The 13,927-nt window shown below is 45.3% G+C and overlaps 1 protein-coding gene across 1 annotated transcript in view; it reads left to right on the top strand.

Moving 5' to 3' along the window:
- Window positions 1-13,927, top strand: part of ALDH16A1 (aldehyde dehydrogenase 16 family member A1) — a 161,628-nt gene that overhangs the window by 35,657 nt on the left and 112,044 nt on the right. Inside the window, exons 7-10 of the mRNA XM_068241163.1 lie at window positions 3,539-3,691; window positions 6,146-6,343; window positions 11,517-11,615; window positions 13,286-13,422. Of these exons, the coding sequence (XP_068097264.1) occupies window positions 3,539-3,691; window positions 6,146-6,343; window positions 11,517-11,615; window positions 13,286-13,422 (587 nt within the window). The remainder of the gene's footprint in view (window positions 1-3,538; window positions 3,692-6,145; window positions 6,344-11,516; window positions 11,616-13,285; window positions 13,423-13,927) is intronic.

Here is a 13,927-nt window from a genome sequence, read left to right as displayed (position 1 = left end):
AGCGACACCGCCAGCAGAAGTGCGCACTCAGCTGGCAGTGTGGCTTGCAGCAAGAACATGGCGCATACAGGGCGTACGTTGCCACCCGGTTCCTTGCTGTCAGCGACACCGCCAGCAGAAGTGCGCACTCAGCTGGCAATGTGGCTTACAGCAAGAACATGGCGCATACAGGGCGTACGTTGCCACCCGGTTCCTTGACGGGCAAGAGTAATTGCCACGAGTGTCCTTGCTGCGACCGACATAACCAGCGGAACTGTCACATTTTGACAAGACCTGTGTATTGACAGTCTGGCTACTGTGTATGCAAACTGTCTGAGCATGTGAACAATGTGCCAACAAGATCAATGCAGTACACAAATTCTACTTTATTCCATGTAATCCAATTAGGGTGGAACATTGTTCTGTGTATGCTCATCTGTCACATTCCGACAACAGAACAGTGTGCCTACTCTGTATTTAAAAGCCTAATCAACACAGTCCGAACAATGCGTTTCCCAACAGGAGTGTGTCGTAATTACACTTTATTTTATGTGGCGTTTTGATGTGGCTTGTTTGCATGATGAGCGAGTGTGTAATTGTCGGGATGCTTGCATTAGCAAATGTGATTTCAGCCATCATTGATGTTGTTGATGCACTCCAATTATGTGTACTCGTATGTTTGGACGAATGTTTATTTGCATACACACCCATAGTGGCAAGCAACCTTGTTTTCCTGAGCGTGAATCGCGCTCAAGAAAAGGCAAACTGGTAGTGATTTTGTAAAAAGCGCTGCAGCATGTAACACATGGCAGTGGTAACCGTAAACATGTTAAATGCAGCGGTTTGCCCGCTCACACCATGCAGGGCGTACGTTGTCACCCGTATCCTTGCTATGAGCAACACAGTGTCCTTGCTGTGTGTGCAGTATAGCTATCTACTACAGCTACAACAGCTGTGTGCTTCAGGCAGCCCACTTCCTCGATGCACCTCCCACAGAGTGATGACAACTGTATTGTGGGCTGGACAGAAGATCGACTGTTTAAACGATCGCATATTGATCGCATATCGTCATCCCACTACCAACCATTCAATTGCCTCTGCCGCACACGATCGGAAACGGATGAAATCCAGCCTGTCCGATTCAATTTCGATCTCAATTCCCATCGGATCCGATAAAAGAATCGAATAGACACACTTGTCATTCGATTCAGTACCCGATCCGATTCTTTTCTCGGAGCGCATATTGAATCGCGCAAAGAATCGTACCGTGTAGATGGGGCTTTAGGTTGTGGTTTAAAGCAGACTTTTTAACCCATTAGCAGCTTTGATACTTATATCATTTGAGATATCGGTCAGTGCACTACTTTTGACCTCAATCGGCAGAACTCGTGCTGTAAATTCTTGGAATGCTTTGATCTCTCCCTGCTTACACAAAATACAGAAACTGAAAGCAGAAGTCCTCTGTTATTGTCTCACACGGCAATACACATTGCAGCACTACTATTTAGTAGCAAGGAAATGTAACAAATAAGAGATTGAAAAAAACTTGCTAAAATAAATTGCCTGGATCACTTGAAAGCCTCTAAATAAATTGGCTGCTAAAGGTTTAAAGGAGGCGTATATTAACTAAATCTGACATCTCAGACTTAAAGTAACAGACACACTCACATCATGTTTCTTTCCCAAAGTTGATTTCTGCAGCCTGTGTTTTGCCTGTGTGAAAGCAGCACACATTAGACTGACATCATATTTGTGTAGCACAGATATGTAGAACCTTTTTTTAGCGGTCCAAGGCAGCTGCTGTCAGTAGTGGATGCAAGCCATCTTATGCAACACATTCACTGTCCGGTTAAATCGTTCAGGTTGGGTTTGTGCATTACGGAAGCCCAGTTAGCAAACTTGAACACAGCAGAGATGTAGATATGTCCCACAGGAAAACATGTCTGTTGGTCTCCTGCAGTCCAATATGGGAAGCAGTTCAGCAGCGGACCTAATTTGAGCCGGCCCTTTAACCTGAGCAGATGTGTGATCTGATGAGAGAAGCATGGCTACATATTTAGGCCTACTAAGACATTGTCTAAAGTCCCTTTTGTCATTGCAAGGCTTGATAAGCCAATGCAAGAAGAGGGTCCACAAGGTTCTGAGTACTAAAACTGGTAACTTTATTTCTTCAAACGGACACAGGATAGCAAAAGTAAATTGAGTAGTGTTCACTGCTGGATTGGTCCAGTTCCAGGTTTTTCAAAACAACTTTTATGTGACCAGCAGCAGTCCACCTGGAGCATATTCACAGCATGTGGCTGAATAGAGTACTAATTGAGGGCACTGCCTTTGACATGGGAGACCAGGGTTCAAATCCTGAGTAGGGTCAGTACTTATTCAGTAAGGCGTTCAAGGCAAGACTTCCTAACACTGCAGGGTGGCCTCTTGAGCGTGTCCCAGTGGCTGCAGCTCTTGAGCGCTTGGAGTCCGACAGGAGAAAAGCGCTATATAAAAGTTTGGATTACTATTATTATTATTATGTGCTCTCCCCCTGCAGTAGTGGACTTGCCAGATTCATTGGCCCCACCGGGTCTATCAGTGCATGTGGGGTGTATGGCCACCCCCAGCCACTCTAGCACTCTCCTCTGCACGTCATTGCAATATCCTAAGTTGATAATCGGGCATGTGTGCATCATCCCCCAACCCCAAATGCCAATCTGAAAGTGATCCACTCGGCGGGTTAACTGACCCGAGCAGTGGACGATTTCTTTGATCTCTCCACTCCCCCGCCCGCCACATGACGTCACGCACGTGCCGTTCCGTCGTCCCTCTCCCTTTTTCCCCGCAAAGCAGCAGAACCTGTTGTCGTCTGACACACTTTTGTAACTTCTGTAGAGGCCAGACCAGCAATGCCCCCCAAGGGGATTGGGCTCTGATCCCTGAAAGGCGAGATACATCACAGGTGTGTGAATGCATACATCTCCAGATCCATCTACAGGGTGGTGCATGAAAAATCGGCCTGGCTGCCTGCCTCTAACGCTAATATGCAGACAGATGACGGTCCATGCCTATGTGCCTGTTACTTGATCACTGCTGTGTGTTTGGTCTCCAGCTTTATTGCAGCCTGTGCCCAGCTGCATTTGCTGCTGTATGTGTAATGATCTCATGCGGCAGCAAATGCAGGCCTTCCCAGGCTTCAATAATGCTGGAGACCAAACACACAGCAGAGAGCAAGTAACAAGTGCACAGGAACGACCAGCCAGCATCTGCTTGTATACTAGATTTACTGGCAGATAGCTGGGCCGGTTTTATGTACACCACCCTGCACCATGCTCCATCCACTGCACTGGCATTGTCTGACAAAGACAGCCACTGAGGATTTCTGGAGCTCTTATTTAATCAGTGCTGCAGCAATGTTTATAATGTTGCATAATATATATGTATTTAACCTTTGTTTCATATTAGCAGTTTAGGAATATCACAGGCAACCATTGGTTTACTTTGCTACCACTGCTGATCATCTTGTAATAAACACGAACTATACAGGCTGTAGTCATACTTGTCTGTCTCCTGGCAGGTGGGGCGCGTCTTGCGTCGAGCGACAGCTGGCACTGGGAAGAAGCTGTCCCTGGAGCTGGGTGGCAAATCTCCCTTCATTGTATTTGATTCTGCTGATCTGGACAGTGCTGTGGAAGGAGTTGTAGATGCCATATGGTTTAATCAGGGCCAGGTTAGTAAATCTGCTGTAAGTAATGTAAGAGTGTATGCTAATTCATGACCATGTACAGATAAGGGGAGATGACTCACAGAGCTGTTCTCTTGAATCATCTCCCCATGCTTAAAGAGGAACACAATGTATAAATAAAAGTTATATAAGGGCAAAAGAGCCCTGATTGTAAAGCTCTGTGTTAGAGCTGCCAGCTCATAAATAATTAGAGGTGTTAAACTCCGCCTCCCCATCGTCAAGATTGCCGCTGCTATTTTTATTCAAGGTTTCCTGAAGCAGCCCACCCCCAGCTCAGCAGCCACATATGAGGCTATGGCTGCCAAGCTGGGGGCGTGCCAAGGCAACACAGGTGGGCTTGGCTACAGCTTCAGAAGACTTGAAAAAATGCCATAATGGTTTTGCTGGTGAAGGGGCCGGACTTTCAGACTTTAGCGGGCGAGTTATTAGCACTGACACCTGCTGATCCTAGCAATGTTAACAGAGAGCTTTACACCACAGTCTTTTTTTATCTTGTTCCTCTTTAAAGCGGACCTAAACCAAACATTTTAATTCAAAATATTTAGTTGCACCATTCTGACACATACAAAGATAAATACACACTCCTTCAAGCCTATGAGCATTTCAGTGCATGCTTTTCACCATTCTCTTTTCATAATTAGGGTTATACAGGTGGCAGCCATTAGCAATTCCTCCTTTGCCAGACACCTCCTACTCCACCAGTCTGCCGGCTTCTGTCCCGGCAATATGAAAGGAAGGGAGGGGTTCCTCCAATAAATGTAAAATATTTTATATTTGTCATTTTATATTTGTCATCATGCATGCACCTATGGGTACCAAACAGGGTTTTTTTTTCTTTGGGGGGGGGTGGGGGCCAAGGGCAGAACACGCGACAGAGCAACTTCCATGGTCTAGGTAAGGAGAACAACAATACCTTGTATTGGGCAGCTGGAGACATGCTAGACACTCGGCTGAGAGGCTGCCTCTGATGAATTTAGTCTAGCATGGATTTCCATCTCATTGACCATCTCTGTTCATAAAGCATCAACATCAGGGGTGTAATTCGAGGGGTAACCTTCCTTTCCTCAGATACAGGGGACTATACTTCAGATCAGGTGTTTTTGTGGCTACACTTTTTATGGCTGGGAAGATCATGATGGACACGCTTGTTTAATGACTTTTGTGAGATGGGCTCCCAGGCTGTGAGGAGCACCAAGGGAAGGGAAGGGGTGTAAACATTGGGAGAGGCCTCAAAGTTTCGCTGGGGGGCCCCATGAATTGTAGTTACGCCACTAGCCAACATATTCTAAAAACTATTGAATGGCCCCCTGAATCAGAAAGGTCGCCCATATTTGGGGATCTTCTGGGGCTCAGTAGAGTAGGTAAGGCTCACCACTAGGGATGGCCAATGAGATGCAAATAATTTCAAGTTGATGCAAGATTATGCAAATTCTGTATGCAAATGTATGCATCTTGAAAATGGACCAATCAAATTTGACCTCAGCAGGATTTAATTGCATAGATTTGCAAGCAAAATTTGCATACTGCTGCATCAACTCAAAATAATTTGCATCATCCCTACTTGCCACCATTTAGGTGTGATGAGATGCTCTATTGAATTGCTTTACATCAGGGGTGCCCACACTTTTTCGTCTCGCGAGCTACTTTCAAATTAAAATTCCCCGGAAAGGTAGTTAGGTATAAGTCCCTTCAGTATAGGTTAGTAAATGTGCCTGTAGTATAGGTTAGCTAGGCATATGTCCCTGTAGTATAGGTTAGCTGGGCATATGTCCCTGTAGTATAGGTTAGCTGGGCATATGTCCCTGTAGTATAGGTTAGCTGGGCATATGTCCCTGTAGTATAAGTTAGCTGGGCATATGTCCCTGTAGTATAGGTTAGCTGGGCATATGTCCCTGTAGTATAGGTTAGTTCGGCATATGTCCCTGTAGTATAGGTTAGCTGGGCATATGTCCCTGTAGTATAAGTTAGCTGGGCATATGTCCCTGTAGTATAAGTTAGCTGGGCATATGTCCCTGTAGTATAGGTTAGCTCGGCATATGTCCCTGTAGTATAGGTTAGCTCGGCATATGTCCCTGTAGTATAGGTTAGCTGGGCATATGTCCCTGTAGTATAGGTTAGCACTTGCCTCCCTCCAGCTCCAGCGGTGGCGTCCTTGTCTCCACTCCCAATTCAGCGGCTAAGGGGTGCTGCTGGAGTAGGTTGCGGCGGGCAGAGCCGCCCCTGGCCTCTCAGCCACGCCTCTCTCCTCCCTGCGAGATCAGCGGCCAGCAGCAGAATCTGACAGCTGCTGGCCTTAAAAGTCAATGGGACGCGGCCATGAGGCCGCAATCTACCAATCAGGCGATCGACCTATTGGGCAGCCCTGCTTTACATATTGCTATTGTTATTTGCAGAAAAAGTTTTTACAGTTGTTAATATAACTCTGTTCTGGGATTGAAGGTTTGCAGTGCAGGATCCAGGCTTCTCATGCAGGAATCCATCGCTGAAGAACTGATTCAGAAACTCAAGCGGAGGATGACCCACCTGAGGGTTGGTGACAGCCTGGACAAAGTCATCGACATGGGTGCCCTGGTGGATGAGAGTCAGATGAAAACCATCACCCAGTTTGTGGAGGAAGCCCGATCAGAGGGTGCAGAGGTGGGCTTTATTGACATTTGGTGATGGATTATTGCTTTTTTGTAGTAAAACAAAGAGTTGGTTTTGTGAAATGGATGCATTACAAACTTTTTTTTTCTCTATTCAAGATTGTGATTTTTGTGATCTGTGATGATGTGACTCTTGACAGATCATTACTATGGGGGTTCATCACCAATATTGGTACATGTTTATATTATGTTACAGAATAAAAAAACACTAGAAGGAAGTCCCTGCCCTTAGGAGCTTACAATCTAGAGCAGGCATGGCCAAACTTGGCCCTCCAGCTGTTAAGGAACTACAAGTCCCACAATGCATTTGCCTTTATGAGTCATGACTGTGGCTGTCAGATTCCTGTAATGCATTGTGGGACTTGTAGTTCCTTAAAGAGAACCCGAGGTGGGATTTAATGATGTTAGTGGGGCACAGAGGCTGCTTGTGCACACTATCACCAGCCTCTGTTGCCCTATGGTGTGCCCCCAGGACCCCCCTGCGCTCTGCTATCCCCAGCGCCGTGCTAGTGACACACAGCACGCTGTTTACCTGAGACTGTCTGTCAGCACCGCTCCCCCGCCTCCTCTGTATCGGCACTACCCGCCCGCGTCCCTTCCCTCCCGCTGATTGGAGGGAAGGGATCCTTTTTTGCATCTAGTTGTTCTTTAAATTTAAGTCCACCTGCAGAAGATGGCACAGATTTCAGTGTAGCCAAAATAAAGTTGGATAACCTATGAAATACGTTTGTTTTCAGTCTGCAATAGCCTGTACCTAAATATGTGCAATTGTGTATGGACCTCACTGCTGCTTCCCAATATCCTGATGGAACAGGTTGTCAGAATGTATTTTATGCACAAAACAAGGATGCTTTCCTGTACAATGTAACAGATTAGCTGCAAACCTGGGACTTCAGCCAGAACCTCGTAAGAAAAGGCATTTGAGTTATTGCAGGGCACAAGCATATAAATACTCTAATTCCCCATAAAACATGTTTTGTTTTGTTTTCTTTTTTTATATGTGAATAATAACATTTTGTAGTTTGATGGATGTATTGTTTGTCAAACTAACCTGCATTTAAGGGAAACCTGAAACGTAAAAAAAAAAAAAAAAGTTTCTTACCTGGGGCTTCTGCCAGCCCCTTGCAGCCACCCTGTGCCCACACTCGCCGCAGCTGCGTTTCACTTTCTTCAGTCGCCGTCTACTGAGTCTGCGCAACCCTGGTGGTGCTTGTTTGCTCTCCCGCCTCCGTGAGCATCTTGCGCAGACGCAGTAGAGATTTTCTTTTACTGGGCCTGCACTGGACTCTCCCGGGGGTGGGAGCATGAACGAGGACTCCCTCGGCCAGGGCCGCGAAGGCGCAGTGGACATCGACTTGTAAGTCAGCCAAAATGAAATGGAGCCGCGGCGGGGGAGCGAAGGATCTTTAGAGACGGGCACAGGGCAGCTGCAGGGGGCTAGCAGAAGCCCCCCAGGTAAGTGAAACTTTTTTTGGGAGACATACTTCCGGTCCACTTTAACCACTTTACCCCCGCCTGTACGAATTTCTCCGTCCCTTTTTCCATCCTTTCACTCCCAGGGACGGAGAAATCTGTACTTTCCGCGCTCCCGCCGCTGCCCGCTCGCTCTAGCGCGCACTCCCGCTCGCTCTAGCGCGCACTCCCGCTCGTTAACACGCCGCCCGCCGCTCGCCCGGAGATCAATGAACGTGAAAATCCATTCCCGTTCGTTGATCTAAGCCCCACAATGATCCGCTGCTTATCCGATAAGCAGCACGATCATTGTGAAAAAAAAAAACTTTCCCAGCCTCCTAGTACTTCCTCCAAGTGTCCGGAAGGACGCTTGGAGGTCACATTAAACAAAAAGTTACTGTTGCCATCTTGTGGCCAAATAGTAAAACTACACCCTAAAGCATTTTTAACATACAAATACATTACTTATACACAAAAAATTAACTCATTACCTCCCACACTCCACATTTGTTTATTTTTTTTTTTGTAATTAAAAATAAAATTAAAAAATTTACAATTAAAAAAAATACATAAATAGTTACTTTAGGGACTGAACTTTTTAAATATTTATGTCAGGAGGGTACAACACTGTTACTTTATAAACTATGGGCTTGTAATTAGGGATGGACGCAAAACTGAAAAAAATGCACCTTTATTTCCAAATAAAATATTGGCGCCAAACATTGTGATAGGGACATAGTTTAAACGGTTTTATAACCGGGACAAATGGGCAAATACATTTCATGGGTTTTAATTACAGTAGCATGCATTATTTTAAAACTATAATGGCCGAAAACTGAAAAATAATGAATTTTTTCCCACATTTTTCCTATTTTCCCATTAAAACATATTTAGAATAAAATAATTCTTGGCATAATGTCCCACCTAAAGAAAGCCTAATTGGTGGCGGAAAAAAACAAGATATAGTTCATTTAATTGTGATAAGTAATGATAAAGTTATAGACGAATGAATGGAAGGAGCGCTGAAAGGTGAAAATTGCTCTGGTGCTCAAGGGGTAAAACCCCTCAGTGGTGAAGTGGTTAAAGTATTCCTGACTCGAGGCACAGCTACCTAAGGTAAGCACAGAGATATGCTCATGCTGGATCTACATACCTCTGTGAGATGTCCGTTCCTGTCCTCGATCCCCCCCTGGCCCCAGAACCACTCCTGCGCAGAACACTCCAGGCCACGTGATCGCGAGCGGCGATTGCGTAGTAGATGCCGGTTGGCATCTGTAACGAAGGGGAAACCGGCTGGGAGCGGAGCTGCGGCGAGGGACATATCAGGGGCTGGAGGAAGCCCCGGGTTAGTAGATGTGAATAGAGCTGAATTTGCCTTCTCCCTTTCCTGCCCAAGGACAACCCTAGGCTCAGTTTTCACAGATGTTTATCCAAAGATCTGGAAGACCACCGACAGAGTTCTACTGTTCTCCCCATATTTTCATGGGCTTTTCCCAAGGAACATTAGTTTAATACCACATCCTAAAAACATACTGTAAAGTTACCCAGCCAACGTCCCTCCAAAATTAACAATACTCTATACTCTGAGCTATGAGTAAGGAGTGATGTATAATGCTGGGGATACACGGTACGTTTATCAATCGAGCCGCTGATGGTTCGATTGATCATTTCCGACAGGTCCGCTAACCCTGCTCGATCCCCGCGGGCGGACAATTGCGGGGAGTCGAGTGGAAGATGAGGAAGCGCCCGCGGAGACGAGCTGGAATCGATCTGGACTGCGGCGGGGACGCGGCGGGAGTCGCTCTGGCGGCTAATTGAGCCGACGGGTCGTACCGTGTATCCCCAGCATTAGGCTCCGATACGCGTGAGCTGAGTTGCCATGTTCAGTGTGTTCAATTTTCAATAAAAATTGGACTTTTAAAGTGGACCCAAACCAAACATTTTTTTTAATTCAAAATATTTAGTTGCACCACTCTGACACATACAAAGATAAACACACCTTCAAGCCTATGAGCATTTCAGTGCATGCTTTTCACCTTTCACTAGGGTTATACAGGTGTCAGCCATTACTTCTGAGCTTAGTAGGAGGTTTTAGATCATGGGTGTGTTTGTCATCAGCTACCCTCCCTCACAGGGGCGTCATCTATGTGAAATCTCACACAAGCTGAGATCACCTCCCCTCTGCCATCATCAGTAGCAGCCAGTGTTTTGTTTTTGTTTTTTATCTACTCCACCAGTCTGCCGGATTCTGTCCCGGCAATATGAAAGGAAGGGAGGGGTTCCTCCAATAAATGTAAAATATTTTATATTTGTCATCATGCAGCCGAAAAAAGGCTGCTATTTGTTATTATAATTTTAGAAAATAAATTTTATTTCTGAAATCTTGTATTTTTAATTTGGGTCCACTTTAATGGACCGGTTGAGCGGATCTCATTTCTCTTCCTAGTGCATTTATGGCTTGGCTGGCTGCCTGTGGTCCTGGTCAGTGAGGTGGTGTGGTGAGCGGTGTTCCTCCTTGTATATACATACTCTAAATTATGGTCGGGATCTTTTTGATGTGAATTGCCCAATGTACTCTCTAAAGTGCTGCAGAAAATGTGACAGCAGTAGTTGGTTCTGGATCCAGATGGAACAAAAGATGTAGAGGTGACCTGATTAACATGTATGAATACATCAGAGGGGAATTTGTGCCTAGGCTTTTACATTGGACAAGGGGACATGATCTGTGTATGGGGGGATAAAAGTTTTTTGCCATTTATTTAAAAAGGGATCCTTAACAGCAAGAGTGGTAAAAATCTGGAATATCTTACCTCAGGAAGTCGTTATGGCAAATATATCTGCATTTAAAGGGAACCAGAGACGAAGCACCCTCATGTATTTTACCATATATATCAGTGGGAACATTAGAGAAAACACCTGCCCTGCTCTCTGTTTCATCCTCACTGCTAAAAGTGTCTGTTATCAGCTGTGATAAGAATCCCGGACTGAGCATTCAGTCTGGCTTTGCCAGGAATGATTTTAGCTGAGTCATTATAGCAGAGCCACAAGGGGGCAGGCTTGGGCTTGAAAAGACACCAGAGAAGACAGACTCAGCTATAATCTTTTCGTAGCAAAGCTAGACTGAGTGCTCAGTCGAGGTTTCTTATCAGAGGTGATAAAAGTCAGATTAAACAGAGAACAATGAAACAAAGAGCAGATTAGGTGTTTACTGCCATGTTCCCACTGATTTATAAGGTAAAATACATGCAGGTGCTTCATCTCTGGTTCTCTTTAAAGAGGGCTTAGATGCTTTCCTTGCATTAAAGGGCATCCACGGCTATAATTACTAGGTAATTCCCAGCAGAGTTGATTCATGGATTTGTCTGATTGCCATCTTGAGTCTGGAAGGAATTTTTCCATTTTAAGGCTAATTGGTCCAAGGCTTGTAAAGGTTTTTAACTTTCTCCTGGATCAACTGAGATATGTGCTGGTTCAGGACAGTGATCTTTTTTTCTGGTTGATTGATGGACGGATGTCTTTTTTTTTTTTTTTTTTTTTTTTACAACCAAACTATCGATATGACTGTAAGATGTGTGATGTCACCACCTGTGGTTATTGGAAACTAACTGCAAGATTATGTTTTGCCTTTTTGTAGATATATATTTTCATGTAAGACGTTTTCTTCATGTTTTTAGACTTCTTTCCGTAAAAGTATATTTGTTTATGCCCTTTAGGTTTTCCAGAGTCCTGGTCCGCTTCCTAAAAAAGGTTTATTCTATCCACCAACCCTGATCACTGGTGTGGACACCACATCTCGCTGTGTCCGAGAAGAGGTAACTGTTCGCTGCTAATAGTACCATTTCTTGTTTGATGTATTGACAGTGATATGGTATGAATAGGATTACACGTTCATTAACTCCAACCTTTGACTCTTCACCCTCCGTCCATATTGTTAACTTCCAATGATTACCATAATATAAAAAAAAAATCCCTAAAGCCTGTTTAAAGTAATCCTGCCACAGACAATCATATCTTATAATAAGAATCTTTGGTCTGAAGTTGCTGTTACTGTAAGGCACAGATAGGGAACCTATGGCTCGGGAGCCAGATGTCTCTTTTAGGCTACATCTGTCTCAGTTAGGGGTTGATTCACCAAGCTACACTGCACAAGCAGTGCATCTAATGGCCCATACTCACGGGCTGCAAAAGTGGCCTGTCGCCAGCACACGTGAGCGTGTGCACGACAGGCCGGCGACAGCTCGTCGCCAGGTCCCTCCGCATACACACGGCGGAGGGACCTGGCAACTAATGCGGCGGAAGCTGTCGCTGTTGTTCCTCCCCCCGCCGGAAGTTGATGGTATTCACTGGGTGTTGCTGTCGCTAGTCCGCATACTCACGCGGACTAGCGACAGTTGCGGCGGAGATGCGGCGGCAACTGTTGCCGGGCGATTGACCGCGCCAATCGCCTGGCGACAGCAGCGACGGTTCGGGGTGCGGGCCCGTGCAACGGCTCATACACTGGGCGACCTGTCGCCGCAACACGCGCGCGCCGCGTGTTGTGGCGACATTTGTAGCCCGTGAGTATGGGCCATTAGTGTGGCAGTACAAGTAAAATTTTCAAAGTAGGCACGCTACTGCTGTAGCATGCACTATTAACTTACTCGCGCCCCCTCCCCAAAAACTGACGTCCGCTCCAATTGTCCCACTCTGGTCCCTGTCAGGTCCAGTGACTTTGAAGGACTAGATCCCCGCACTTTGATTGGCCCAATAGGCTGTCTGTCACTTGACAAGCAGCCTATTGGGCCTAAGTGCAGGAATCTCGTCCTACAAAGTGAATCAACTCCCAAGTCAGCTAGCTGATTGTACAAGCTGTTAGTCAGTATTTCTCCTGTCTGGCTCTCGGGGAAACTGCTGATGTTGCTGAAACCCAAGAGGAGCTGAAGACTTGTCTGACACTTCCACTGCCCAGAGGATCAACTGTATACACCTCACCATGGCAGCAGGGTCGTGATCCCTCTGCTGCACATGCGCACTGTGCCAGTTTGAAACATATTGTATGGCTCTCATGGAATTACATTTTAAAATATGGGGCGTTTATGGCTCATCCAAAAAGGTTCCTGACCCCTGCTCTAAAGCTACTTGCATACTTTAGATTTTCCTGGTCTAAAATGATAATTTGTAATTACCTCTGACAAAATCTAGAGTTTGTACAGGTGTCTCTCAATGTCGTTGGGCTCCGCTCCAGAAACCAGGTGAAATTACATTTAAAGAGGAGCTTTACCGAAAGATACCAGTAGTAGTAGTAGGGGCGAAAAATAAATCAATGCTTTGCATAGTGAGAAGCTAAAAAATAGAAGAAATTGTTATTAACGTTAATTAATGTAGTAGCGGCCGTGCTAGTGAACTATCACAGTAGCCATATGTTAATATCTTGCGACACTTAAGTTGCGGCTGTTGCTAAGAAGCGGCAAAACTAGGCTGGCTGCCTGTTTTAATATTCCAGATTTTTGGACCTGTGCTGACTGCAATGACATTCCGAACAGCTAAAGAAGCCATCGCTCTAGGGAACAATACCCCATATGGGCTGGCTGGTAGCGTCTGGACTGAAAATCTGTCTTTGGCTCTGGAAGTGGCGTTAAGGTAAAATATTCACATTCTTTGCCTTTATTTTACAAGCCAAGGTAAAAATATAGAGCATTTGTAGCTGTAGTTGTAATACATGATGATGCCAGTGAATTTTGACTGCTTGTGTCTGTTAGGGTCCGTTTCCAAAAAGTCTGAATGCTTAGAATGTAGTGAGTCCATGATGCATGTAGTATACAGTCTTACTAATAGTTTAATTGACAGCGCTTCACCACAAGTTTGCTTTAAAATTAACCTGAGGTGTGAGACCTATGGAAGCTGCCATATTTATTTCCTTTTAACCAATACCAGTTGCCTGACAGTGCTGCTGGTCTCTTTGGCTGCAGTTGTGTTTGGATATTACACCTGAAACAAGCATGCAGCTAATCTGGTCAGATTTGCCCTAGACACCTGATCTGCATGCTGGTTTAGGGTCTATGGGTGAAAGTATTACAGGCTGAGGTTCAGCAGGATAGCCAGTCAATGTGCATTATTTAAAAGGAAATAAACAGGTCAGCCTTCA

The sequence above is a fragment of the Hyperolius riggenbachi genome, chromosome 6, assembly GCF_040937935.1.
Source record: "Hyperolius riggenbachi isolate aHypRig1 chromosome 6, aHypRig1.pri, whole genome shotgun sequence".
NCBI classification, from domain to species: domain Eukaryota; kingdom Metazoa; phylum Chordata; class Amphibia; order Anura; family Hyperoliidae; genus Hyperolius; species Hyperolius riggenbachi.
This window is presented reverse-complemented; position numbering and strand designations above follow the sequence as displayed.